This window comes from Epinephelus lanceolatus, chromosome 2 (genome assembly GCF_041903045.1).
Source record: "Epinephelus lanceolatus isolate andai-2023 chromosome 2, ASM4190304v1, whole genome shotgun sequence".
Taxonomy (NCBI): domain Eukaryota; kingdom Metazoa; phylum Chordata; class Actinopteri; order Perciformes; family Serranidae; genus Epinephelus; species Epinephelus lanceolatus.
Genome location: NC_135735.1, coordinates 31,413,369 through 31,440,460, shown reverse-complemented (window position 1 = coordinate 31,440,460; position 27,092 = coordinate 31,413,369). Strand labels below are relative to the sequence as shown.

The 27,092-nt window shown below is 41.0% G+C and overlaps 1 protein-coding gene and 1 non-coding gene across 2 annotated transcripts in view; both read left to right on the top strand.

The window, feature by feature from the left end:
* The window catches only part of ush2a (Usher syndrome 2A (autosomal recessive, mild)), a 256,938-nt gene that overhangs the window by 164,198 nt on the left and 65,648 nt on the right, over positions 1-27,092 (top strand). The window contains exons 60-65 of the mRNA XM_078160648.1: positions 863-1,031; positions 1,154-1,375; positions 17,536-17,759; positions 19,446-19,791; positions 22,994-23,191; positions 23,381-23,535. Of these exons, the coding sequence (XP_078016774.1) occupies positions 863-1,031; positions 1,154-1,375; positions 17,536-17,759; positions 19,446-19,791; positions 22,994-23,191; positions 23,381-23,535 (1,314 nt within the window). The remainder of the gene's footprint in view (positions 1-862; positions 1,032-1,153; positions 1,376-17,535; positions 17,760-19,445; positions 19,792-22,993; positions 23,192-23,380; positions 23,536-27,092) is intronic.
* trnat-ugu (transfer RNA threonine (anticodon UGU)) lies at positions 24,436-24,508 on the top strand. Its single transcript has one exon. It is a non-coding gene; the product is annotated as a tRNA-Thr (tRNA).

Genomic DNA, 27,092 nt, shown 5'->3' with positions numbered 1-27,092 from the left:
GTTTGGTCTTTCATCTTTCTTCTGCTGTAATCCTCTCTCCCGTGCCCTTTTCACCTGAATGTGAGAGCCTCTTTTAACTAGAACTTGTCATGAGTAATCATTAAAACCTTCACTGTACAACAACAACAGCATGTAAAACAAGACAGAAGTCCAGGGTCTTTGCTTTGGCTGCTGATCTGAAGAGGAGAATACATTGTTGCTGTGTACTCCCTCAGGATATTAGTCACCAGACCTCAGACAAACACACACAAGCACCAGAAGAAACACAGGGACCCACAGACAAATACACAACCTCACATTTCTTCTTCTGAGTGCACGCTATTTAAGTGGAATGCACGGTCATCCTCGCAGTGATTAATTTTTCTAAACAGATTAACTTGTCATCTGCGTTCACTTCCATCCTTGTGTCATTGAATGCCAGCCAAATTGGCACAGTGGAGCCGCCCGCCATACATTTACCCACAGCACAAACAATAACAACATTGAAGCTCACTTACAAATACACACATACACACCTACTTAAGTCCTGCAAGTGGGCATACTTGGATGGAGCACATGCAAACAAATAGTCAGGTACATTGAAAAAAATCACCTGTATCCCAAACATGTTCTCACACAAACATAGTGTATTGGTATTATTGGTGAGGTATGTATGAAGAAAGCTCTTATACAATGATTTTTAGGGAGTGTGGTGATACAGTGCCATAGGAACATTCCCTGTAATGATCAAATGGCCTCCTCTTTGGCAGATAGTCCCATGATTTTAATGCACAATTAAATGTGTCTGTATGTTTGTGTGAATTTAATATGTGTATATATATCTTATATATCTTATATGTGTGATCAATTGTATGTCATCCAGGTTTGCTGCAGTGGACTACTGTACACTAGGAAACCACATCATCATTGCTGTGAGAGCAGTTACCTGAGTTTGACTAATTCCTCCAACCCAGTCTGCTGCAATGGCAAACTGCTCCCAGCTCTCCCTAACCACCAGTGCTGTGGAGGATACTATGTTCATGTAAAAACCAGTGAGTGTCAGATCACTTCATATGTTTGCACTCACATGAGATTGGCTCTTTTTGTACTTGACTTGAGTCTAATCTTCTCCATGTCGTTCAAGTGTTTCCTTCATCTGTCCTTGTCTTTGTAGATGAAAACTGCTGCCCTGACCACATGCAGGGCCGGGTCTCAGTGGGGCTGGGTGACAGCTGCTGTGGGGGGGTTCCTTACTCCATGAAAGGCGGCCAGCTCTGCTGTAGTGGGAGCCTCCATGATGGCTATGGGGTCCAATGCTGTGGAGGCCGGATTGTAGATGATACACTGGTGTGCTGCGGGGATGCTGAGAGGGGGGAGGTGCATACATTTACCGCAGGTGAGTGAAGAAACACAGATACAAGCATAAACATGTACTGTTGTTGGAATACTTCCATATTTCAATAAGTGGGACAAAATTAAATTTTTTGTGTCCAACAATGAAAACACATTGTTTTAAGTTTAACAGGCTTCTGAGCCTGTTTTTGTTTTGAGAATATTCTGTATTGTAAAATCAACAAAAAAGGCCATTTGTTTGGAAAACAAGTTACTCTGTCCCAAAAAGGATTTTGTCAGAGTTTAGGGAGACATAGAAAGTGATAGCACAAGAGAGTAAGGCAAAGAGGGCTGAGGTAGACACATGCTGCAGGAACGTGGGGTCGTTTCCCTTTCTTCCTCTCCCGCAGTGTCCCAAAGCACCCGGATACCATGGCACAGATGGGACCGTGCATGTGTGTGTATATGCGGGTGTTGGTGTATGTGTGTGTCATTAGACATCTTTGTCATGGCAGATGATGATGAAACACACTCGGGATGGCACCGTTGAGGGCACTGCCAAGCACACAGCAGGACAAATACACACTCATTCTCTTTCCTTCACGCAAACACACACGCAAACACACTTTCACACGTATAGACATATTACACGCACACAAACACACACACAGAGTCAACAGGGTGCCCTCGGCAGGGTTCGCTTAGTGTTGAGTGCCAGGGAGAGACACGTGGACTCTATTCATCACACATAAACAATGGCCCATATGGGCAGGCCTATAGTACTCCATTAGCCTATCCCCAAACACACACACACACACACTGACACACACACAGCATCCCTACACACACAGAAATACATCCATGCTGGGAAAAAAAGTTCATAGAAAGCAGCAACGATACTTTTTTTGTAATTTCATGTCTGTTATCATTTGTTACTCTCCCATAGTATAAATTTTTTTTCTTGCTTCATTTTTTTTTCCTCCAACATGTTTTCTATTCATGAAATTGTCAGTAAAACTCACTTTTAGAGTTTTTATTCTCAAACACTGATCTCATGTATGGAGCAAGAGCTGTTTATTTTGTTTTGACATATAATTTATAGGTATTGTACTAAAAGAAACCATTACTCTGTTTCTTTTTTTGTTCTCCTTCACTAGATCCTTTTCTCTTCCAACAGAGCAAGCTATATGGTCATCCTTCATTTGAGGTGGCCTCCCAAGGAGTGCATATGCTCCCTACCTCCTCTTCCTCTCCATCTCCTTTTGAAATTTATTTCACATCTCCTCCGCTCCTTTGTCAACTTCATATTTACTTTCTTCAACTTGTTTCCCCACCCCCTTTTCTTTTTCCCCTGACCTCTTGCTCCCCTCTCTCCATCCACCACCTTCTCTTCCTTCTCTCCTTCTATTTCTACTCGTCCACCCTCCCTTCCTTTATGTGCCCCCTTCCCATCCACTCATCAGTCATTAGCGTTAGCTTCCCCATTGAGAACATATGGTATGATGGATCGTAGGGCTAGCGGCGCTAGTGAGGCTAAGGGCCATTTGCCGGGTGCACTGCGCTGTCGGGGAGCCCTGGGGCTGGCTATGCAACCTCGACCCCACACGTCTGTTTCAAGACACTCACATCAACACACACAACATGCACACAGCAACACCTATTATAGGATATGCTACTTAACCTTGGCACCACTCACTCTCATTGCTGCCTCTCATCATGTCCGGGGTTCTGTATTTTTAATGATACAGTGAGAGACAGATTTTTGAAAGGAAGAAAAATAGGAAGGAAAGAGGGAAGGAAAGAAGAAAGAAAGAAAGGAATTAATGAAGAAAGGAAGGAAGGAAAGAAAGAAAGAAAGAAAGAAAGGAAGAAATAAATAAAGAGAACTTTAAAAAAAATGTAAAATATGCATAGAATAAAGGAAACTGAAAAAAAAACTGAGAAAGAGGGGGGAGTAAGTGAGAGAAAAAACCCAGAGAGAACAGAAGAGTGGTGAAGAGCTAGATGGAGCAGATTAAAGGAGGAGTGAAGGGTATCCCATTGTGCCCAGCTGATAGACTAGGTTAGGCTGATGTGATTATGGGGTCCCTGAAGTGCGATCTATCACACATTACCGTCCACACTGTCAACAACCATACACACACACTGCAGGGGAACAGCAATGCCAGGAGACAGCCGTCTGGCAACAGATACACGTACTGGCTTGCATGAACATGTGCACACGTAGATATACACACAAGGATCCACACAAAAACACAACAACAACAACAACCATATACAACCACACATCATTGCATTGCATGCATGTGTATACACAATGAACTGCATCAACGTGTACACTCAGACAAAAATATGCAACACACTGTTGTATGAGCACTCACACACACACTCACACACACAAAGCTGCTCAAAGCTGGACTATTCCAAAACAGGAAACCAGTGTAAATCAGGTGGAATAGAATCAGGGTCAGAAACATCATCTCACCCAACCTGTCCACAATGAAACACAAGAAACAAACACAAAGCTGAGCCAATGGACAGTGCTCTTCTGAGATGTTTTTTTGGGTTTAACTAAGTTGACGTCATTCCTGGTTAGTTTACCCCAATTAGAGAAAGTTGTTTCTCATTGATAGTACTGAGTCATCCCCATTTGATGGAGATATTTTAGTTTTAATCAGTTTTATCCCTATCTCAGTTAAGCTCATTAATGAGAGGAGGTGATTGTATTGTGTACTTGTGTGTGTGTGTGTGTGTGTGTGTGTGTGTGTGTGTGTGTGTGTGTATATATATAGGTAGCATGTATCCGAGTGTGTATGTATGAGTTTACTGTGTACTGGGTGTGCATGTGTCTATGTATTTTTTTTTTGTTCCCCTTTATTTATTGTGTTGTTTTTCTATTTGTAACACCTATGCAGCAATTTTTCCCTTCATCCAAACCAAATTTCTCCCAAGGGAGACCAATAAAGTAAACTTAACATTAATACAAATATTTACAACAGCCATGTAATGGCTTGCATCTCACTTCCCAGCCTGCCACCAACATTATTAGATGCTAATACTTGGTTTAATTTAGGTTGTGACGTTAATTGACAAAATTCAGTGCCAGGACAACGTGTAATACCAATGTCAATTTGACATAGAATACTGACGACAGATGACGTTGATATTTATTGGGTCTAAGTTGTGTTGTAAAGCAATTGTAAAGTAAACGTCTTCCAAACGTCTCATGCCAACGTTATCTTGACATAGAATAACCACATTTAGTCAATAGGTATGGAAAACAAACATCTGCAAAACTTCATACTGTAAGAATCCACCCAGCATGAAATTCTAAATATTGTTAGACATTTCAAATATCGTCAACCTGAGGTGTCATTCCAACCAAAATTTAACATCTACCCGACTTAAGAGTCCAACGTGTTTCTGACATTATATTGTCAGGTGCTAGCTGCATGTGCCATTTAGCGTACAAGTGCTCTTTTTAGGTTTCAGATCTATTTTCTACAATTTATGTGCCTAACTACTAGGGCTGCCCTTTGGAAGTTGGTGATAGGAATCAATCGGAACACCTTAGTCGACTGAGATTGCTTCAAGGGACATTTTGGTCCCCAGATTTTGCTACGGAGTGAGCGCTCTTGACTTTCACACTACTCTTTGGTGTAGACAGCTAGGTCGGCAATGTAGCGGTACAGAGGAAGAGAAACTTTTATTGTAAGGCTCCGAAATAATATTGTCTAATACGACACAGTCTCTGGCTTTTGTTTGAAATCTAGTGCCGGCAAAAAAATGTTACACAATGCTCATTTATCGTTAGCGGAGTTAGCTTGTTTACTATATTACATGAATGCCGCTGTCACACTTAACATCTCGCTGAGCCCCGTTCAAACTTTAAAACTTTGGATGGTAAAAAAGACGAATCGCCGAATATTCGAATATCGCATATTAAACAGCCAAATCTGATTTGACTGACATAAATCTAAGTAGGGTACAGCCCTACTAACTACATTAATTGTGTAACTGCAATTATGTAAAGTAACACTTATATACCATCTTAAATAGCAGGCCTAGCTTCTGCTCTGGACAGTTTTAGTCTTTGGGGTATTATTGAGATAGTCTCTATAATCCTTTCCTCAGCATTCTCTAGTTGTTATACAATAACACAAAGTCTCCATGCTAAATCCCTCCCTTCCAAATCTGCCAGTTTGTTTAAACAGCTTTCATTTCACTTTCAAGTAGATTAAATACTGTTTGTTTTTGGACAGGAGTGCCTCAGTTTTCTTGCAGCATTTCCTCCTGTGCTGCAGGTTCGAGACCAACTTTTAAGCTCCTCATTTGCTCCTCTTTTCTTCTCTCTCTGAGTTTGTATGTAAGATGTTTAGCTAAGACTTAGGTAAGATTAGATGGTGTTTAAAGGAACGTGTGTGGTGTCTTTGGCCTCCCGTTGCTCCCTGACTCTCCCAAAGTCCCCTGCCTCACTGTGCGCGCTCCACTAATCATTTCCCCTTCACACTTTTTCGTTATAGTGTACAGTTCTTTAACTCTTCCATCTGCCCTTCAACCCCGCCTCTCCCATTTCTCACTGTGGGTGCTATCATAAATGCCCTCCCCACCTCACTTTTTCTTAAAGTAAGTGAATCTTAAAGATGTATGCATTTCTTTAACTCCTTCCCCGACTCCCTCCCTCTGTCCCAGCCCAGCAGGCCCCATCCAAACGTTCAAGGACAAATCTGAATATCCCTTTTCACCATTTAAGTGTTAAAAGCCTGGCGGTGCCGGGGTGTTATCTTAACGCGCCTTGCCGTGCCATCATCAGAGCGCGTGATGAAAATGGCTGTGATGATGCTAAAAGAAAAAAAGAGGAGGGGGAGAAAAAGTAATAATCAAATATGTTTTTCAAGGGCACAGTGACCATTTGCTGGAGGGAAATTATCCCAGTAGTTAAGCTAGCTCACTCAGAGCCTGGCGGAGTTGTGAGAGTGGATGCGTTTGTGTGTATAAGTGTGTGCAAGTGTGCATGGTTTATTACTTCAACTTGGTGCATGCATGCTTCACTTTCTGTATGTGGCTGACTGTCTGGTTCTCTATATGTGTCTGAATGTGTCTGCATTTTTACATGTTTCTTTATGCAAAGAGACACACATCCTTCACACATCCTTTCATTGTCTCTGCCAAAAGACTCATTTGTTTCTGAGTGTGCATGTCCGTGTGTGTGTGTGTGTGTGTGTGTGTGTGTGTTTATCATTGCCAAAAGCCCCTCATCAATGATGGGTAGCAAATGGCCAACAGTAGTGCATTCCAAACAGCAGCGTCTGGATGCTTTAGAAGATCGAGTACTCTCTGAACACAGGAAGACATTTCTCTCTCTGTTAATGTATTTATGATGATGGCTTTTCTATTAGGTTTACTTTAATGACTGGCAAGAATAAAACCAGAGGCTGTCAGGAGCACAGAGATGAGGACAGTCTGCTGTGTGTGTGTGTGTTTGTGTGTGTGTGCATGCATGTGTGTGGGTGTAGGTGTGCACATGTTCACAGTTTATTTGCCTTTGTGTAATTGTTGATGTTGTTACGGTTATACATTGTGAATTTATTGAAAGTTAACATTAACTTCCAGGTATGGGCAGCAGATTGAGCTCACATACACAACCCAACACACAGATCTAGACCCACGACATATCAAATTGTGAAAAAAACAGTGATTAATAGAGGATGTAGTAGTAAAAAAAATACCGTGACAGAATATTTTATTTGCATAAATGAGTTTTGCAAGCATTAAAACCTTTTGTTCCTATTCAACTTTTAACTCAACACTTCAGTGAGTGGTGGCTTTTTTTCAGCACATCATGCAGATTATATGACAGAGGTGCCCATTGTTATGTTTAAAATTTTGTCAGACACAGTTCATTTGGCTCGTCAAGGTGGATTCCCAGTATTATTATTAATTTCAGAAGATTACACTTCACTTGTGTGAGCAATAATATAGAAATGTAAATGTTTTTGAAACACAAAAAGAGTAGCTTAACAGATATAATTTGTAGAATTTTTGGTGCAGGTAAAATCTGCCTATTTTGCACTTAAAAAGGTTGTAAAAAGTTAGCCGAAGTATTATAATCGGTATGTCTCAGTGCCTTGTGGAAATCCCACTTTAAATTCTGTTCTAAATTCTTGTAAATCTGATGAAGCAGTGATCTGATGCTACTTTATGTCATGCGTTACCTTATATTCCCTCCAGTCTTCTGCTTAAAGTTGCACTTGGTCAAAAAAGTTGTTTATTCTGACACTGTCCATTCCCCCACTCTGTGGAAAAGCAAGAAGTTATTTCCTCTGGAGATGGACCCAAGACTCAGAAGCATTTATATAGACAAATACTCCCTGTTTCCACCAAACACTTTTGGTATGGTACCTTTGGAACCAACAGTAACCCTTCAGACATGGTACCTAGACCCTAGATCCACAGTACCCTTAATTGCGAGTGGAGTTGTTGTCACTCTGCTGCTGCTTTGTCCAGCACTTACTGTATTTCCTCATCACTGGTGACACAGATGGAAGTCTGCACCTTCTTGATTGTAAACAGAATGGATTTGCACTTCCGACATTTTCAGAACAAAATAAAACAGGCTGCAACGAGTCTCTCTCGATGGGATATTTAAAAATAGTGGGTTTGTGCATTTAGTCTCTTCTAAGGCAAACGCAGAGGTTTACTGTTGCCATAGCCCACAGGAACGAGGCTCTGCAACGCTTTTTTTTCCTCAAGTGCGGATTAGAATATATGCAGTTCACATAATCCCGTCAACAATAATATATTCCTAAACGCTTGAAGAGCCACTCATTACTAAAAGTGTATGTCATCCAAGAGAGCCAATAAATCCAATGGAATGGTCTGTTGATGGAGTCATGTCATGCATTGCTTAACATTACAAGTAAATGTTCCACCTTAAAAGATGCTGGCTGTCGACCCAGTGAATTAAATTATTTCTTTTCTTAGACTACAGCTGCTGCCAGAGGCAGCAAAATATCCTTTAATTTTATAGTTACAGTTTAGTAATATATGTAAAACTCTCCATGGTATGAACAGTGGTTACACAACCTTCAAAACCAGCCACAACTCAGCCCTGAGTAAAGTGACTGTCCGCTGTTGACCAATCAACGGACTGTAGTGTTCACAGCTCCACCTTTTAGTACCAGATCTGTGTGCTAGGTACCCCAACAGAGGGGGGACCAAAAATGGGGAAGGTACAGAGCGGTTCCATTGGTACCATCCACAACTTTTCACAGTGGGAACAGAAAAAAGGCGTACTGAACTGAACTGAACCATACCATACTGCATGATGGAAATGAGGCTATAGGTGTAAGAGAACCTCTACTTGATGACCAGCAAGCATTTAGCATTGTGGTGTTACTTGGGGCCTCTGCCACACCCCTAACTCAACAACTCCCAGATCACATCAATGACAGTGATGGATGACCTGAAGGAGGTGGGCCATAGACCATTGTGTTGTCAGCTACCATGACTCTGGTAGGGTTGAGGGCAGAATGTGTAAGCGTTGGCTAGTTGAGATCATCAGGGATTACTTATGAGGTGAATGCATCTGCTCTGTTTCCATGTCTGACTGATGTACGGCATGTAGTTTATCTAATTTTATATTATGGTGATGGTATATATCATGATCTAGTAATCGGTTGTACTTCATCACATTAATTTCTTATTTTATATGGAACTTCCATACAAACAAAAAAACAACAACTGCCTCACGAGACGACACTTGAGTTGAAAACAAAAGACTCAAAACAGTAAAACTAAAATTCTTTGAAATGGAAGCTTTAAGGTTCCTAAGAACAATAATTTCAAGTGTTAGAGGTTTCTGTGTTTACAGCTTCTCCTTGTGAAGTAGCTAGATTTGCGAGATCAGGTGGGAATCATGAAATTAAGCAGAACTTATAAAAATGTGGTATTTCATTTGGGACCCTTCATCCTGCGTCAGATCACAATAGGTCGTGTTGTCGTATAAGTTGGCAAAACCGTAACCTTGAAAATTGTTTATCAACCTAAGCTTTGCCGTAACCGTAAGATTAAACCTACAGGACACCCCATGCCTAACTGTACAATGATACACTTAGATTTTTGCTCCTTGTACTGCTGGCACTGCTGCAACCACAGCTAGACTTCTGCAGATGTTCAAATGACTTTTACCTGATTGCTGATAAATTCATAAACTGACCATCATTGTGTGATACTGGAAAATATGTACAACTAAATAGTGTTAAAATATCTTGACATTCAAATTATGTTCAACAACAAAATCTGCTGAGATTTGGGTGATGTGGGTCTGTATTCTGTCATCAGTAGATGCTCAAACAGGCAATGCAGCAGTTCAACTTATCTCATATTATATGCTGTATTATTCTGTCCAGGTTTTCCTATTTTCCAAGCTTTAGAAATAAAACTAGCACGTACTTTGCCACTCAGTCAAACTTCTCATTTTCATCAAACCAAATAATTCAGGATTTTGTTGTGCAGTCTTAGAAACATGCACGCAGGTTAAAAGTCTACTTGCCAAAGCATGCACAACTGTGTCCTGCAAAACCACGCCCATCTACGCGACATACTCAGATTTCAGAGAGTCCCAAGATCACACAAGACTCCAGCCCAGATTTGCTCAGTAGTCTGCACCAGATCATTCTCGGAACCCATCGGCTGTATTCGGCGTCTGACTACCGGCAGACGGCGATACAGCCTCTGGGGGCAGACCCCCGATTTTTTGGCATTCTGGTTTGAGGAGGCGAATTTCTGTTTCCGACTTCCGTTTATATATAAGTAAATATGCTGAACCATTGCGATGGATTCAGAGTTTGCAGTGACAGCAGTTATGTTCCGCCTCGTTAGTTCACAGCACGGACCGTTTAACCTGGCAACAACTGCAGCCAGCTCAAACGCGATTGATCAATATCACACGGACTACAAACAGCCTAAAACCGGAAACCAGGGCTCTTCCGCTCTTCTTCTGGAGGCAAGATCTCTGGGGTTTGCCTACAGACTCTACATTCACTGAATGTAGAGTCTGTATATAGAGACTAGCGGCAGATAGCTCCCAAAGTAGAAACAGTATTACCAAATCTCACTGGACACATTTTCACCATCGCACAGTATATTCTGCATACATCCACAGTAGACTATAAAATACATGTTTCATTTTTTATTTAGGCTAATTTTACTCATCTCATCCCACATCTTTTGTTTTTCCGTCTTTTTTTCCCTTCTTTTAAAACTTTGTCAAACTCTTTTAGTTGTTCTTTTCTTTATCACTTTTTCTATCTCCATCTCAGTCCCTCTCTCTCTCACAGACACTTTTAACACACGTGAACAGCTGCTTGCTGTGTCTCAGTTTTTAGTGAATCCCTGTAGAGTGGTGAAAATATAACTGCCACCAAAGCATTTCCCTAAGCTCAGCACGCACACACACACACACACACACACAGAAACAAACACTCAAGACACAAACATGCAAGGATGCACGCACACACACACACACACACACACACACACAAATGCACACAATGTCACACACACATGCCCAGCTGGTAATGTTGTTGAGATAAAAAAAAAAAAAAAAAAAAGACGTCAGAAAGACAAGAGGACAACCAGTCAGCTGGGAAAAGAGTAGGTGTGTATGTGTGTGTCTTTGATTATGTGTGTGCGCGCTGCCCCAACATCCACATATGTGTGTCCACAGGGGAACACTGTGCACTGTGTGAGGAAGTCAATCCACTGCGATTTCATCTCTCGACATGGCATATAGTCTGGCCCCTCTGGAGCACAAAGTGCGCTCGTGCACACAGACATACACACAAGCACACACACTTCTTCCTGCAGTGAATGTGTGCATGTGTGTGTACTGGAGCCCAACCAATACTGGATTTTTGAGGTTGATATATTTATTGAGAGTTTGAGGAGAGCTGATGTAGTTTTTTTTTTAACAAACATGTTAGCTAAGGATTCTTAAAATCAGTATTTCAGGAGCTGTGACCGAGATATTGAGCAGAAGTTCACTGAAAATGAAATTAGTTTTAGAAACAACTATAAACAATAACTCAAATACAACAAAAATAAATAAGTAGCAGTGATGATGCCAGGTACATGTGCTGAGTTCCTGACACATCAAAGGTCCAGTGTGTAGAATTAAGGGGCATGTATTGGCAGACATGGTATATAATATTCGTAACTGTATTTTCATTAGTTTATAATCACCTGATAAAATGTGTTTTTGTTACCAGAATGAGCCAGTTATATTTACATATGAAGCAGGTCCTTTTCCACAGAGTTCATCAAAATGTTTTACAAAGACCAGAACAGACAGACCAAACACTGGCTCTCTAGATAGGACAGTGTTTCACGTTTTCACATTGGCCAACATAGTTCTCCTATATGCTTGGCACATGGGAGAAGTTTCAGTCCTGCAGCCTCACTGCTAGATGCCACGAAATCCTAGACACTGGACCTTTAAAACACGGTAAACCCATAGTCAACAATTTCAGAGGACGGACCCTGTTATTTTCCCTGACAGTGCCACACTGTGAACAACAGTTATGTGTTGAAATCATGAAAACAATGGCATTGTATGACTCTACCTGTTTTGAAAGTATTCCACGTCAGTGAGAGTGAAACTTGTTGGTGGATGTCATTATCATACCATTGGTGATGTGTTGGTGTTTTTGCTCCAGTGCTCTGCACTGATCTGACGTCTGCCTGCCCCCCCGGCTTTTCTCATCTCCTGCTTTCTGAAGCCCTGTGCGCTAAGGCAGTGGTGTCAGCGGCACAGCACGTAGTTCCCGAGGACCACCTTTAGACAATTACCTTATTTTTAGGTTCATAAAAGTACCTGGATTCACAAATATGTAGGATATTACTCCCAACATTCTCCTTGCATTGCAATGTGTGCTGTGACAGCAGTGTGTTCACTCATGTCAGTGATGACCCGATGATGATTTAATGTCCAGGGGACTGGCCGTGTGGTAAAAATATTTTCACCACTGGGCACCTTTTTCCTATCGTCTACGCATGTATCTGTACAAGACGAAATCCCGTTTTGTTCATAGTCTCAATGAGGGAAAGGAAAACATAAAACTCTTTCAGAACAGAAGATATAGGTATATTTCTCAAAATATTAAACTTTTGAATTTATACCGTAGCTCATTTACAGTTTGGTGGATTATCCCACTCATTCCTTATGCCGCATAAGGTAGATGATTTTGGGTAGATTTTTGGTGCTCTCTATCCTCAACTCAAGGTGTGACATTTGTATATTGTTATGTATATAAACTGTATATTAAGATACATTATACAGTCAATGGTTTTGTGAATAAAGTTTTCAGATTGGGATATTATTAGTGTAATTTTCAGACACATTGTCAAAAACATACATGAAAGTAAGCAAAATTATCATTATATTAAGTTTAGTAAAGCTTTCTCCAATCACTATCTGTATTGATGGATTTAAAAAAAAAACACATTTTCAAACACATCTTTAGCGTTTCCTCTCTGCCAGCATATAGGCATATACCACCACATAAAGGTTGTACAGTATCTGTGAAAAGCTAAAATCATCCAGAGCATCTTATTTTAATAATTACGTCAGCTTCTCTGTGCTTGCTCCTTCCTGTTTATGAGTTTGTGTGCGTGTATGCCTTGCAGATGCCACTAAACTGTGTCTATGAAAGCTTCTTCAATGTGACTGTGTGTGTGTGTGTGTGTGTGTGTGTGTGTGTGTTGGTATGTGTGCACACAAACTGAGTATGTGTGCACTTGCTCTGCACTTTGTGCCAAACCCCTTGTAATATATTCACGTATTTAAAAGTGTTTGGTTTGTTTAAAGTTGTGGAGGGGTTTTGGTCTCCTAGAGAGCTCGGATAACCCTAATCCACAACACACATTTTTATCAGTAGTTCATTGGCAGGGCTAAATATTGACTTATCATTAAATGGAATGACTGAAACCCTAATAATAATTCACGTTGTCTAAGCACCTTGTGTTGACGCGGCGCTCCCGATGCTATTAACGAATGTATGCAAATCCAACGTAAATCTGAAGATTAGGGCTGAAGCATTCTGCGATGCAAGAGAGAAAACAAGAGGTGTGTGATAAAATGTTGTCAACACATACACGCACATGCACACGCATGCACGGACACACACCTCACAGAGAGGAAGAGAAAATAGTAGGTGTGTGTTTCAAAACGTTAACACAAATGTACAAGCATGTCACACACACCCATACACAGATAACGCTTACAAAGACAGGGATTGGATTTCTGCTGAATGGGTGATAATACAATAGTGAAGTTTAGCTGCAGAACAGTAAACAAACAGTGTAGACCTATGAACGGAGTGGATGCAGAGGAAGAGATAGAGAGAGCAATCGTGGAAAGGGGAAGAGGAAAAGGAGGTGGAAATGAGGAAGACATAAAGATGAGGGGAAAATAGGAGAATGGAAAAAGTAGAGTCATGGCCAAGAGAAATGTTGGAACAGAGAAAGGTGAGGATGAATAGTATGATAGGATGATGGGAAAATTAGATAAAATAAAGCATGGAGGAGAGGGAAAATGAGGAGTAAGAACATAGAAGAAGACAAAGACAGCTGTGGAGATGGGGATATACAGGTTTATACAGAAGTTGGGGATGCAGAGAAAAAAGAACAGAAGAAAATCAGATGGAGGGTGGAGGAGCGGCAGGAGACAACTCTCGAACTTCAGGTCACAGGTGATAAAGTTTACATTTCCTAGAGTCAGAAAAAGCATGAGAGAGAATGAAGATATGCAGAGAGTTTGAACAGAACAATGTCGAAGGATACATGAAGACGGGGTGCTAGGTAGTAAATGGAGTGGAGGCAAACGGGTAAAAACTGTGAGTCACAGAGGGCCTGGTGTCCGGAGGGAAGGGAGGAGTAGAGGTGAGGATGCAGAGAGGACAAGGGATGAGTGGAGAGAAGCTATTTTGGAAAAGTGTTGAGCTGTTTATTTGCGCGTCATTGAAGCTGAAGTAAGGCGCTGGGGGAATTGGCCACCAAGCCCCCGCTCTGCAACAGCTGCCGCTGCTAAGTGAGTTACTAGCCGTCAGACTGCCTTTATGTCACACAATCACACACACATGCACATGCATTTTCCTGTCACATGTTGCCCGTGATGGATGCGGCGAGGATATAATGCGCTGCAACAGTGCAAGAGAAAATATGTGCCATCCCCCACTTTTGGCCTTTAAGTGAAATGATTGCTTAAATGAGCAGCATTTCATGTGCGCAAAGAGTGAACGCTGATTGGGTTGTTAAACAATAAGTTATTTATCACTCCACAACTAGCTGCAGCCCCATTAAAGGGCGAGGCCGTGATACAAAGCAATGACTTAGTGTTTAATGTCTGCTGTCAAATAAAATGGGCAACACAGCTGGGGGTAGATAGAGCCACAGATCAGCGTGTCATCAACTGTTAGGATGAATTTACTAAATACCTCATGAAAGTTAGATTTTTTAAATCTAAACTAAATAATCACAGAAGACCGAGGGGTTCTTATAATAATTCAGTCTGATTCAAGATGAGAAGCTTTTCTTATTGGACTCTCTCATTAAAATACAATTTGTCCTTTTTCCATCAGCACAGTTATGATGTTTTAGTTGAGCCGTGCCATGCCATGCTCATTTGTATTTCCAATGCATCCTCACAGCAGGAGGTTACTTTGCTGACTCAGTGTTATAGCAGGACAATATTATAGCCCTAATCCATTGCAAGGCCAAAGCTTCACAGTCCTCCCCCTCAACTAAGCTAAGATGTCAAAGTAACCAGATTGGCTCAACTTGTGTTATTAGGAGAGCCACCAGAGAGAAGGCACCATGTTTACCCTCTTTAATCTTTAGCTTTCATTAGTTTTGTAGCTGCTCTGTAAGCAGTTTTGTTTCACCCTTATGTACATGATTGAATCTTAAGCTAACACACTGAACTTCTCTCTTATGTTGGGGTATCACATTGGTATGGTTTTGGAAATCCAAGTGGAAACCAGTTTATTTAGTCAGTATAGTGTTAAAGAAGGTAGGCAGGAGGTACCCCTACCCCCCAGATGGAGTCATTGGGGTCTATGTTTTATAAACGTCCTTTCCTACTGGACAAAAAAAACAAAAAAACAGATAACACCCACTAACATCTGGGTTTTGTCTTTAACAGAAAAGGTTACAATCAGAATTCATTCCCAGGGCAAATAACTCAGCAGTAGTCACAGGTATTTATCGGCTCCATCTCTGATCTGCAGTTATGGAAACATGACACCAGGGTGGACACGCTAAATTAACTCCTTTTCCAGTGTGATCTGTAACTTCTGCGACTCTTTGTCATCTCAGTCACAAATTTTGTCCACACCGCTCCGAGCAACGCTTCAACATTGTTCCAAATTAGCCTGCACCGAGTGTGCCAGAGGGACTGGATAAGTAACAGATATAAAAAAGAAGTACCCACCTTAACATTTGCACTGGACTCTATGCTGCCTTCTACTGTTTACTAACCTGTTTTCCAATGCATCAAAATGGACACACCAGTAAAAAAAAAAATAAGAAAAGAAGAAAGGAAAAAAACAATGGGAGTCTTTACAGTCTGTCGCCTTTTTATCTCTGTTTAAAAAAAACCTACATATATGCCCCAATTTGGTGGGAAAAGGGTGTAACATTTGCATTCTTTATTGACACATGGCTTTTGCTGACAAAATTACAATTTTATTAAAGAATATTAATAAGAGTTTGAAATATACCCCCAGTCATTCAACTAGAATGACATTCTGTGCTGAAGACTTTTTCTATCCACAATAGAGCAGATCCTTTTGTAGGTTCTGTACAACAAAGCATTATTTTCCCCACCAGGAACGAGTCTTTCTACTTCAATTATGCAGACACTTGAAACAGTTTTAATTTGTCAATCATTCCCAGTGACTCAAGTTATTTGAATTTTAAAAATACAGGGCGCAGGTGAACGTGAAGAAACACGCTTGAAATTTGATATTCAGTTGCAAAACATTTACTGGGAAATGGAGTGATAGCATGTATTTTAAATGTCACCTTGCTGCTGAAGGTGAAGTGGTAGCAGAAAGACATCACCTATCACTGTCAGAGATGGCAGCTCTCAGAAAAACACACTTCCTCTGCCCGTGCACTCTCAGACAGCCTGAATATTACTGCTGTGCGAAGAGATGAATACAGGAGAGGAAAACAGGCATGCAGGGGAGGCGGAGAGGAGGATGTATAGAAGAGTCAATAAGAGCAGATACACACTAATATTCAGAACACTGTATAAATACTGTGTCTGTGCAGGAGGGAAAATAAGGGTTTGGAGACAATACAGTCCAGCATGGCCTGGATCTCTATACAGTACGGAGAGAAGAAGAGCATACAATACGAGGGGGTGAAGGTAACGGAGTGATGAAGGAGAAGAGGTTAAGGAGGGAGGAAGACAGGAGAAAAGACAGAGAAGAGTGAGGAGGCTGAAGTGGAGGAAAGAGGTAGAATAGTTGGATGAGTATTATTAGAGGATGCCTTGCTTAAGTATGGAGAAGCAGAGGAGGTGATGAAGAAAAGAATGGAAAGGGTGATATTCTTTGTCACAGAGAGACACAGAAATACAACCACAGCATGTAAATTATAGAGATGTGTGTGATAAAGTTGCAGGAAAACTTTGATTTCAGGAGCACTTGGAAAGAGGGAAAGATATCTGAGAGAACATTGTTTTGAGAGTAAATATTATATTGGTGTATATCTTATTGTTAAAGGTATACTATGCAACCATTTTTTGAGTACTGTTTGTAAACAGTATCACCAGAGAAAGCGAAATCACTCTCGTTACTCTCTCCATATTTGCATTTTGTCATCGATGTGTCTTTGATTGTTGTAGCTTCCTCTTGGATGTGTGCTGCTTATGTTTTGACACCTGGTTGCCTCCATTTTATTAAGTCCAGATGTCACCTGGGTGTGTCCAGGGATGGGCTGAAAGCAGCAAAATAAAAATAAAATAAGACGATATTGGCAGAGAGCAGAGGCAACACTGTTATTAAGAAAATCCTGCGTTGTATACCTTCAACAAACACGTCAGTTCTAGCCTGTAAATGAGCAGTGGAAGATGTTCCATAAATGATCATTTCCGGCTTCAGTAAGATCAAAAATTAAAATAAAACAATAATGTGATGCACGTCTTCTTGTCTTTAGGTTTTATCTGCTGTGGTCAGGAGTACATAAACTCCTCAACCTCTCTTTGCTGCATGGATTATGACGGATATCCCACAATGCACCCTGCTGGCAATGCCACAGTGACACTGCAGTGCTGTGGGTCAAAGGTCATACATCAGGAAGAGGAATGCTGCAATGGGATTGGCTATGATCCTCAACGACACGTGTGCGCTGACGAACCCACACCCGGACTGTTGATACAGGTTTGTGTGTGTGTGTGTGTGTGTGTGTGTGTGTGTGTGTGTGTGTGGTGTACACACATCTGTATGTGTGTCTGTGTGTACATACACACGAGTAAATCAATGTCTTCTATGTTGTATTTGCTTAGACATGTACTATTTTTGAGGTAATTTGTTTCTGGCTCTCGAACACTTTCTTTGTTAATAATCATGTGTCCTAGTTGTGCCATGAAGTAGGTCCTTCACATCTGTTTCTCGGTGGTTCAAATGTCCACTAGAAGTTTGTCAAAAGCTGGGCATCTCTTAGCAGTCTGTTCTTCAGCAGCCACATTTACAGTAAAGGGGGCATGTTTTGCCATCATTTTATTTTTTGTTTCACAGAGTTAAATAATGATTTACAGATATTTTATGATCAGTTTCATAACATATATTTGTCAGCAGATGATAACAAGAATGAGGAAAGAGAGACAAATGAGAAAAAAGTATGGCTTTTTGTGGATCAGTGGCTGCTACTTCTGTATGGAGAGGTGCGTGTGGACACAGATTCAGAGCCAGGAGCGGTGAGATAGTGACATTATTGGTTTTGCATGTACAGAAGTGTAATTCCAAATACTTAAGAGGTCTTCTACACCTCATTGTCCCTGCACTCACTACCTCCATGGCAGCAGTGCCCCCTGTTTGTTTTCACAGGGTGACTCTAACCAGCGCTGTACTGTGACTGATGCTGATCTAGAGTGAACCAAAAGTAGCATGAATCCCAAAAAAACTGTTCAGACTGAGGTCGCATTGCACAAGTCAGTCGTGTGTGTGATTTAGGACCACATCTGAAAGTGGTCAAAATCAGAATTGAAAAGATCGGATTCTGTTTGATTTTGCCTTTCATAGTTATAAAACAAACAGATCTGAGTCATCTATGAAAACAAACAAAAAAAAAATCAGATTTGGACCACCTTTGTCTGAACATAACCTGTGTGGAAGGATAAAGAGCAGTGACAAATAAATGGGAAGAACTAAAAAAAGCCATATGTACAGAAGGACAAAGTCAATAAGGATTGAAAAAGACATTTACGTCAATTGCCAATAATTGCAGGGTTAAAATTCACAAGTAACTTCCACGCTTCAGAAACACAAGCTACTCCACCAGAAAAAACGTATTCGGATGTTGGTGGATAGAATTTCTTCTTCCTTTCGCTTTCTCTCTCTCAAACTCACACTCATTGTCACATCAGGAGTTGGGGACTGGGCCATCTTCCATTTATCAACTGGGGTCATGTGGTGTTTGTGTGTTCCTAAGTCAGCATGAGACAGGCACATGCATACACACATACACAAACAGAGGCACACACACAGGGACAAAGGGTAGGAACTCTCATTAGCTCTAATGATGTCATTAAGGACCATGCTTACCACACACATGCACACAAACTAGCACATCCTGCATGTTCCTGTGTGTGGGAGACAGAGAGACACTTCAGAATTTATATGAGTTAATAGTAAACTTCTATAAGAGGTTTCTGTAGTCGTTGCCTGTGCCTGCGTGCTGTGCAGTCATGCACACAAATCACATTAGCAAAATAAACATTTTGAACCCCTCTCTGTCTCCTCCTCCCCTGACCTCTCTTACTGTTTAACTCCTCCTTCTTCTCATCTCTTCTTTTTCTCTCCACTCTCTCTTCGTTATCTGCCTCTCTCTTCTTGTGCTCTGTGCAGCACCAGTGCTTGCAGGGCACTCTGTGTCCCGTAGCTGCAGCATCTACAGCTTACTGTGGCTCCTGTGACCTCGATCCATCTACGACTGCCTGCACATGGGTCCTGTCTGCACACACACACCCTGACGCACCCTCCACTACATACTCACCTTCCAGCAACACCACTCATGAAACTCTCACATGGGGCCTGTCTACACATACGAACAGAAGTGATAACACATACAAAATGGCCGACGCACACAGTCACACTCATAGTCACACCGAGAACCTGCAATTTGAGGGACACCTATGCCCGTCGCATGAGGAGTTGGTGTACAGCGGAAATGCCAACAGATACACCTTTACAGGTAATATGTGTGTTTGAGTGCGTGTTTGTATGTGTTCAGTAAAAAAAACACAGGCTGCAGTTTAGAGGTATTACAGACTAGTACTTTTCCAAAGGAATAAGTGTAGTTCATTTTTAGCTCTTTTATTGTTTTTTTCTTGAACTTTATTCACCTCAGTGTTGAGTGTCTTTGGTAATAAAGCTACTTTTCTGATCATGAGGGGACAGCTACCTCATTTGATGCAATTGACCCTTTGCTAAGCCCCACCTCTGGACACAGACTGGCCAATCATAACGTAGCATTGGGCCAGCTCAGACCAGGGTCCGACAACAACACAGCTGTGCTCCATTGACTCTAATGCAATAGTTTCAGATTTCCTTCATTTTCAGGCTGGCTTTGTGGATCTGGAGCTAAATGTTGTGCCTGGGGCACTTCATGTATTAATAATACTCGTTACCTGGAGAGGTTGGAAAAAGATATACGTTTCTTCCCTGTTCCAAAACCAAAATCAAACCCTGAAAAGTGTAGGGTTAGCTAGCTAGCTACTGAAGATATAGCCTACTGAATGTATACACATGCTGCTTTTGCTTTTTCATGATTATAACACTGAATAAAGGCCGACCCTGCTGTACAGGAACCAGTGAAGGGAAGCAGGGAAACTTTGCTGATATTCAACCAGCTGTATGTCATCACATTGTGCCCAGATGAACGTTGTTTGACTTCCCCTGGAGATCCCTGCCCGTTCCGGGTGCTGGCAGCTGCACCGGGTGAAGCCAAACACTGTTCATCTGCACACACTGCGATGCCACACAGCTGGTTCAGTATTGGTGAAGTTTCCCTTTATATTCATTGTTTTCTGTGGCGATCAGCAGTGATGTGGTGGTTCACTTTTACACTGTGATCTGTAGCCTATAGTTCGGCTTTAGCTTCTAACTATCTTTGTCTTTTTAACCTGATGTTGCTGCTGAGTCAGACATCCTGGATATATCCTTCAAACACAGATTGTAGACCCCTCTGTCTGCTTTTCTCTGGAATCACTCTTTCATTTTTCCACAAATACAATAATATTTCTTCAGAGAGTGCAGTTAGTTACAGTGTGGTCTCCTCTGACAGCTTGTCAGACTAATCAAAAGGGGGTGGGGCTTAGCAAAAGGTCATTTGTTTTGCCAGCAAACAAATTTGCCTCTACTATCATCTCTCTTTAAAAACAAAATGTTTGTATCACTCATTGCCTCATGTACCTCTTCAAGTCCAACCAGTTGCTTATTGATCAAACATGTTTTTCCAGCCTCCTTTCCCAGTCTCTGCTCTTCACTTTGCTTCTAACTTGAAAGCATGTTAGCATTTGCAGAATTATTATTTTTTTTGTCAGTTAGTGATTTGAGCAGATTGACAATTTTCTTTCTTTGTAATGAGGAATTGTAGTTCAGTTAAGTCCACTTACCTAAGTGTTACATTAGCAGTTTTGTCAGACCTTAAAAAGCTTCCAATGCTGTTGTAGTAAAAATATGTCAACAAAAATAAATGCCTATAGTCAGCAGGATCACAGTTCAGCTTTACTTTTTAATCACATAATAATCTTTTCTGGTTTAGGCATGCATCTGTATGCCTAATGCACTTAAGTTTTAAATATCGGCACCATTCATAATAAATTTGCATCCCTGCTTCTGACCTGTGACTTTGTTGGAAATTGGGACTCTCACTTCAGTCCTCTGAGCCACTATGAGGAATAACTAATATAGGAAATAGCCATCTGTGAGACACACCGCTCACGGAAATTTCAAGCCTGCAGAATCCAATTCTGCATTTACTCTAAATGTGTCAGCGGCTGCAATCAACGGGCTTTAGAGACAGATGCCCTTCCACACACACTCTCTCACACACACACACACACACACACACACACACATAGAGATACACACACCAAGACAGCTGTTGCAGTGTACATTCATAGCTGTTATCAGGGTAACTCTCTCTGTGCTGTACACTTGTGTGTCATTAAAACTTAGAGATGGGCGTTTAAATGCCATTTCAACATTCTCTACTATTTATCAGCCCAAAGGGAGTTGGGGTGTATGTGTGTGTGTTGGTGTTTGTGGGCGTGTGTGTCAGGATTTTCAGTCTGTCCACACATTATTTATCTGGGTAGTTATGTCTGTTTAATCAGGACTAATTGTGGTTGTGAATGTTATGTGTGTGTGTGTGGCTGACTGTACAATAATTACATGTTTTTTCTGTGCGTGTGTTTGTGTCCAGTAAGTTACCATTTAAGTGTGCTTCTGTAGTGAATGTGTTTTTATGTGTGTGCGTGTTAGTAGGTGTGTGTGTGTAGCATGGGGCGGTTAGGATAAGACTTTCTAGGCAATGCTGTGACACCATCTGGGCAGAGGCACATAAAGCTGTCGCCACCCACCATACACCAGATGTTTCTCATGCACACACACACACACTCACACACACAGGGTATCATGCTATACTGCTCTGGGAAAAAACCTAAGGTAGATCACACACAGATAGCTCCACATGCGCGATCAGTGCTATAAATATGTACTGTATTGTCCAAACCCAATTTATATTTATACTTCTTGATATTAGTTTTTAATCAAACACAGAGAGTCCGTTTCTAGGCATCTATACACACACACATTCAGTGTTTTATTTACATGTGTGTGCCACTGTGTGTGTTTTGCTGCTTCAGTTATCGCAGCAGTAAAGACAAGAGTCCCAGACTGGTGGTTAAAACGTGGTCTCATTTACAGCAACAGTCCCTTAACACTCCTAAAAATAATGCACATGTATGCGTGAGCGTGTGGAAGTGCATCTGTATGTATATATGATCCTGTATGTGTACCTTACCAGAAGGGTTGTCACAGCCTGTCTCCCAGAATGCTTCAGTAATGGCCTGACATTTGCAACTATGCACCAGTGATAGTGCATATATTTGGTATATGTTCATATAAAGTGTGCTTGCATTGCCAGTACAACTCCCAGTACTCACATTATCAAAGATGTAAATATTGTTAGTACATGTTAATGTAGAGAGATATTTCTGTTATATTTTTCATACTTTTAAGTAAATGTAGATGATTTATGAATCAGTGTATTGCCAATCTTACTGACAGATCTGTTGATTATTTTCTCGCACCTCTTCTGAATTTATTTTTCTTCTTTTTGCTCCCCTTCTCCATTCCTTCTGTCTTCCTTACTCTCTAACAACAAACAGACTCTGTCCTGGAGCCCTTCACCACCTATGAGTACAGAGTGAGGGGCTGGAACAGCTTTGGGCGAGGCTCCAGTGATGTTACAACAGTGACCACCAGTGAGGACAAACCATGGGGAGTGGCACCGCCTCGCTGGAGTCGCTTAGGTGAACGAGATGACATCATCCAGTTGCAATGGCAAGCACCCGCCAGGCCTAATGGTGTGTATGTGTGCATGCGTGTATCAATAAAAATGCTTTTCTGTAGATGGGTTTCACTTGGATTAACTTCAGTAGAGGGGCGTTTTTTGTTAATCTGGATTTGACCTTAAAAATCAAAAAGCCAAATGTTTTAAGTATTAAGAAAAATTGGACATTGGTCGTGAAAAAATACTTCTTCTATTTTGCCAGGGGACATCACCCACTATGTTATACTGCGGGATGGACAGGAGCGTTACCGTGGTGATGAAAACAGTTTCACTGATGTGGGTGGGATCAGGCCTTTCCAGGAATACAGTTACCAGCTAAGGGTCTGTAACCGGGCTGGCTGTACTGACAGTACACAGGTAAGACTGTATGTGTGTTTGTGTCAGTGCTGTTACTCACATTTTCTGTTGTGCCACAGTATTAGCTTATTAGCGGCTTCTCACCTTATGCTGGCCTGTCTATTCATAAAGCTTGAAATATCATCATCATTTGAAACATAATTTGAAAAGGTAAAAATCTCACTTTAGGACAATAAATAACTAATTTCAGACAACAAGAATTTTTACCAAGGTTCATTGTGAACTCCAACTTATTGATCTCACTGTTAAAAGGGAGAGAAATAACCTTATAATCCTGAATTCTTTCTAAAGTTGCAACGTGTTTGTCTGAAGGTTTAAACATTTGTCCTCTCACAGTCATTGAGAAAACTCCACTGAATCTAGACTGTTTATTTACAGCGCAGCTACACTCTCAGATAACTGAGCCTCCTACCTGCCTGTCAAACACCAATAAAACAATAAACCATCTTGAGACAGTCCGGATTTGAGTTGAGCCCTTCAGGGATCAACAGATGTGAAGTTCGGTGGCTGGCGACTGCTCACTGGACTGTGGTTCAGCAGCTAACAAGTGGAGCTAGCTGCTAACAACCATCGCTGCAATCAACAAACTCCACAAATCCATTCAGAAGCTCTACCATCTACAGTCAGACACATACGGCTGCTTATTTACTGCTGAAATACAGCTCACAACTCGAAATAACTGCTGATGCTGCTCCGGCATCTGTATTTTTTTAGGCTAGCAAAACACCCTTGCGCCGACTATTACAAAACATGCTGGAGCTTACCAGCCTGTCGGAACTCTGATCTCATACTGCTTGTAGGGTATGAGAAGATTGTGGCAAGTTTAATACATTTCATAAAAGAAATCATCATTCTGTTCCCCTCTCATCTACTTTTCAATGTCTGAAGAGTCTTGACAGAGGCTCTGTAGCTCAGTGGTTAGAGCACTGGTCTTGTAAACCAGGGGTCGTGAGTTCAATCCTCACCAGGGCCTTCACATTAAGATTTAGGGCAGCAGTAGCTCAGTCTGTAGGGACTTGATTTTGGAACTGGAAGTTTATAGGTACAATCTTCTATCTGGGTTCCTGTCTGGATCAAATATGGGGCACGGACTGGTGGCTGGAGAGGTGCGAGATATACTTTTTTGATAAAGTATATCTACTTTCTTTCTTCTTCTGCTAAAAAACTAAGGTTTTAGTCTTTCTCATTTAGTCAATGAAAACAAAACATACATTTCATCATAGGTTTTTTAACCAATGATCTATTTTGAGCTCAACGTCTTGTCATTTTCATGGACAAAAGGTCATGAACGAACATTTTCCATGAAAGTTTTCATTACTGAAGTTATTATTTTGTATAAAAAGACTAAAATTACCCTAAATATTACTGATTGCACCCGCAATTGGAAAGGGAGTGTCTGCTCTATTGATTTCTTCTCTGTGCTTTTTTATTCTCTGTCCTGCAAGGCCTCCATGTAGAGCTCTCGCTCTTTCACACATCAACACACACACACTCACACTTTCCAAAACCTTACTCTGTTGTAGCACCCCATTTCATAAAGACATTATTCCCCTGTATGATTATCTAATGGCTCCTCTAAAGATGGACTGAGCTTCACTGAACTAAGCACCACTTTACTCAGTAGTTGAGTTCATTTCTTTAATTTAGGCCGAACAATTAAAGGAAAAGAGAGGTGTGTAAAAAAAAAAAAAAAGGTGTGGTTTTTTTGGGGGGGGGGGGGCAAGAGAGAACTCTTACCATTGCTTTGAGAGAAAATACATAAGTTGTTTTGTTTTCATTTGTAAAGCAATATTACTTTTGTCAGTGGGTTTTATTTTTTGTCAAGAAACAGAAATCAGCTTAACTGCCACTTTAACCAAATTGTAGCAAGTCAACATCGTGCAGGAGCTACTTTTATGACTTGAATTCATCCTTAATTCTCCTACACACCTGAAATACTTCCTGCCTTTCCAAATAAAAGTGTGCAAAGATCACTTTATCTTTTTTGTTCTGTCAAGGAGAAATTGCCTAGAGATGCAACTCCGTGCTTTACGTTGTGCAAACGTACAGCAGCAACCTTGCAGCATAGTTCTTCTGCAGTTGGTCGCTCATCTGGTCGATTGTTTGGCCAGTGGCCTTTCAGCTAAATGCCCTTTTACCCTCTCGTAAAAGGCTCGGGCGCTGTTTTCTAGATGTTTTTTTGCATTGTAATTCAGGTGCTCAGTTGTCCTGCAAGTGATATTTTACAAATTTTAAACCTGTGTGTGACCTTTGTTGTTAAGAAACCACAGTGTGTGATGTTCCCACACTGTGTGAACTCTGTACTGTTCCCATGTCAGAACAAGTTTTTATTTAGCTTTGTTTCCGCTCTCCCTCTGTATGCGAGGCTCTGGATTTGCTGAGCCTACCTGATGTTTGTGATAGCGTCCATAATAGCTTCACACAGAACTCCCCCCCACGCTATCTCTCTGGCTGTAGCAGAGCTGATATCACCACAACAATTAATTTCTCCGGCTTAGGGGTGATGAAAGCTCACGTTGAAAACTGTCTTTCTGGCTTTTTTAAAGCTAATTTAACATCTCATTATTTTTGATGAGCACATTCTTACGTAAAGACAGAGCCTGTAGATGTGTCAGTAGAGGGGTGGATGGATGAGAGGGTGAGATGGAAGTACAGTTGGTTTAACAGGTTTTGAGGGTTGATGGATAAATAGATGATGGATAAATTAATGTATACACTGAGTGAATGCTGGGGAGAATGATGATATGGATGAATTAGAAATGGATGGATGTAGCGTAGTGATAAAGAGAGGTGTGGTAAATTGTCAGAGAGATGAAGGGAAAGAATAATGTATTAAAGTTCATCTAGTCTTTCCCATATTTTGTATGTACATAGTGATTCTGTTATTATTTCAGGCATTAATTATTATTTTTTGTACATGTATTGTGTTGATAACTGGCATATGCTGATTTGTGAATATTTTTGCATTTCTCTCCACCTTGTTAAAACAATCCTAATGTCAGCCTTGCTCGGCTCCCATACATGCCAAGTCATTACATATTGATGGATGTGGGTATGATTAGGCTTGTAAGTAGCCAGTAGTCTTCTGTTGTCATGTTTATGGCCATAGCAAGCAGATAGGGATGCACCGAAATGAAAATTTGTGGCCGAAGCCGAATAAAATTAAACGCTTGGCCGAATACCAAGTACCGAATGCCGTTGTTTAGGTTTTCATTAGTTTTTGCAGATGAACCCCCTCCAGATTAGTGTTGTCACGGTACCAAAATTGGGACCCACGGTACGATACCAGTGAAAGTATCACGGTTCTGAGTAGTATCACGATACCACAGCGAAAATGAGGCAGATGTGCCTTTTGTCATTTATAAAAAGATAAATCACTTTTCTATAATACATTAATGATATTTCAATGGAATAAATTACTTATTGACTTATTCATACTTCAAAAACAGCATCAATAAGTGATTAACAATGGGGGGGGGGGGGTCAAAATAAAATAAATAAATAAAATAAAAATCAACCAAAAATCAACCAGCCACCCTCCTCCCTGACAAGTTAAG